Consider the following 1717-nt stretch of genomic DNA (forward strand, 5'->3'; position numbering starts at 1 on the left):
CATTACAGAGGGCTGTGTTTAATGAGGTGGCCGCAACTCTTTTGGGACTCGCTGAAGAGCGATGCATTTCGGCGGTACTGGCTTCAGATCTTCTGTCTTTCTATTCTTTCGGTTCTTCTTTAGTACGCTTCTTTGGGGGGAGGGGGGGGGGGGTTGATAACCATTGGGTTTGCACAGAAACTCAGTTCGAATACTAACAACATCGTCAACATATTTATTACGGTCCCCCTGGTTTACTATTTAATATTTTATTCATAAAAGAATTTAATAACCCCTCCAACTCACTATTGCAGGAGGTTAAACTATCCTCCAGATGGTGGAGCAAATCCCTCCCTGGGTCCCGACCCTTATGTTGGGGGCTTAGGGCATCTCTAAGTTTATTAGGGGGCGGCGTTGTTTGGCCAACAATTTGAACGCGGAAGCCGGAAGTATCGCGCGTTGAAAGTACGCCCACGCCATTTATTTCATCTCCAACGCGCGTTGCCCTACTTTTGCTGCCTACGCATTTCTCACTAATGGAATTTTCTACTACTTCCGGGGGAAGCAACAAATGTCACCATTAATCATACCTTCGTTAAGCGCATTTAAATTTTGATCCACACGACGCAGCTTTTTCCTCAAGTATTTGGCCATATCGATTGATATGGCTTCAGACCACTTTGAGGAAAGAGCTTCCGCGAAAGATTTCACCGAACAGCTATTACTAGCTGTCAGTTGATCTTCCACTTCTTTCGCTTCCCTCAAGTGGTCAATTGCCCACTGGTGTTTAATGGACTTTTGTGAGGAAGCTGCGAATTTGGCGGGGTGCGCTCGTTTTTCATGCAGGCACAACCCAGCGAAAGTGGTGAAGGATCGTGAGCAAAGAAGACAAGCGCGCCTGCTGTGGGCGGAATCATGCATTTTCCTGTTTGTCGGAACATCAGTAGGTGTTTCGTTCAGTTTCCTGTCCTTCTTACAGTGCGGGAAGTACAAGGCTATAGCATTAATTGATGTGAAATGTTTTCCACATAAACTACATGCCAAATTAACCTTAAGTGCGTGGTGCGTGCAGTGCGTAACAAAACGTGCGAAAACAGCCTCACTATGTCTACATTTCTGGCAAATGAACGGACCCGGATAATTGACACTGATAGCTTCCATTTTTTTCCACTTACTAAGCCTTGACTAGTAGTGCCAACTGCATTATGGGCTTTTCCTGAGTTGAATTTAAAAAAAAAACGGAGCTACACAAGTAACCCGGAAATTATGACCGATGGATAACGAGAGCGAGCAAAACTAGGCCCCCGCACGCCAGAAGAGTCATAGTTACCTCGCGCCCGTTTCACCCGCCGCTTTAACTCAATTTTCTTTATTTCACACCTGAAACACACTGGGGCAAAAAATATAATATCACCGGAGGTGGGGACACCTTTGAACTCCATCGCGGGGCCCGGGTGCCACAGCCAAACGTTCATTCATTTGAAGGTGTCTCCCCCACCCTTAAGATAAAATATAAATAATTAATTACCTAAAACAGGGGGGGGGGGGCTCTCAAAAAAAAAAGGGGGCGCGCGCGTCACATAAAATGGGGTGTCTTACACCCAAGTCTATATTGGGGAAAACTTTCCCGTTATACCCCCAACCTGTGAAAGAGAATTTCCAGAACCCCCCCGGAAGGGGGCCCCCCCAAAAACCTCCCCCAAGAGGCTTTTCTCAAAAAAAGGGCGGAAAAAAGGGG

General features: G+C 46.5%; 1 protein-coding gene across 1 annotated transcript; it reads right to left on the reverse strand.

Annotated features, from left to right (window-relative positions):
- Positions 1-528: 528 nt before the first annotated feature.
- Positions 529-1140, reverse strand: Tsp_14470 (putative zinc finger protein 460). The gene has a single exon (XM_003367245.1). It carries the CDS (start codon positions 1138-1140, stop codon positions 529-531), a length of 612 nt encoding a protein of 203 aa, XP_003367293.1.
- Between the last annotated feature and the right edge of the window lie 577 nt (positions 1141-1717).

Source organism: Trichinella spiralis, assembly GCF_000181795.1.
Source record: "Trichinella spiralis strain ISS 195 chromosome Unknown Scfld4583, whole genome shotgun sequence".
NCBI classification, from domain to species: domain Eukaryota; kingdom Metazoa; phylum Nematoda; class Enoplea; order Trichinellida; family Trichinellidae; genus Trichinella; species Trichinella spiralis.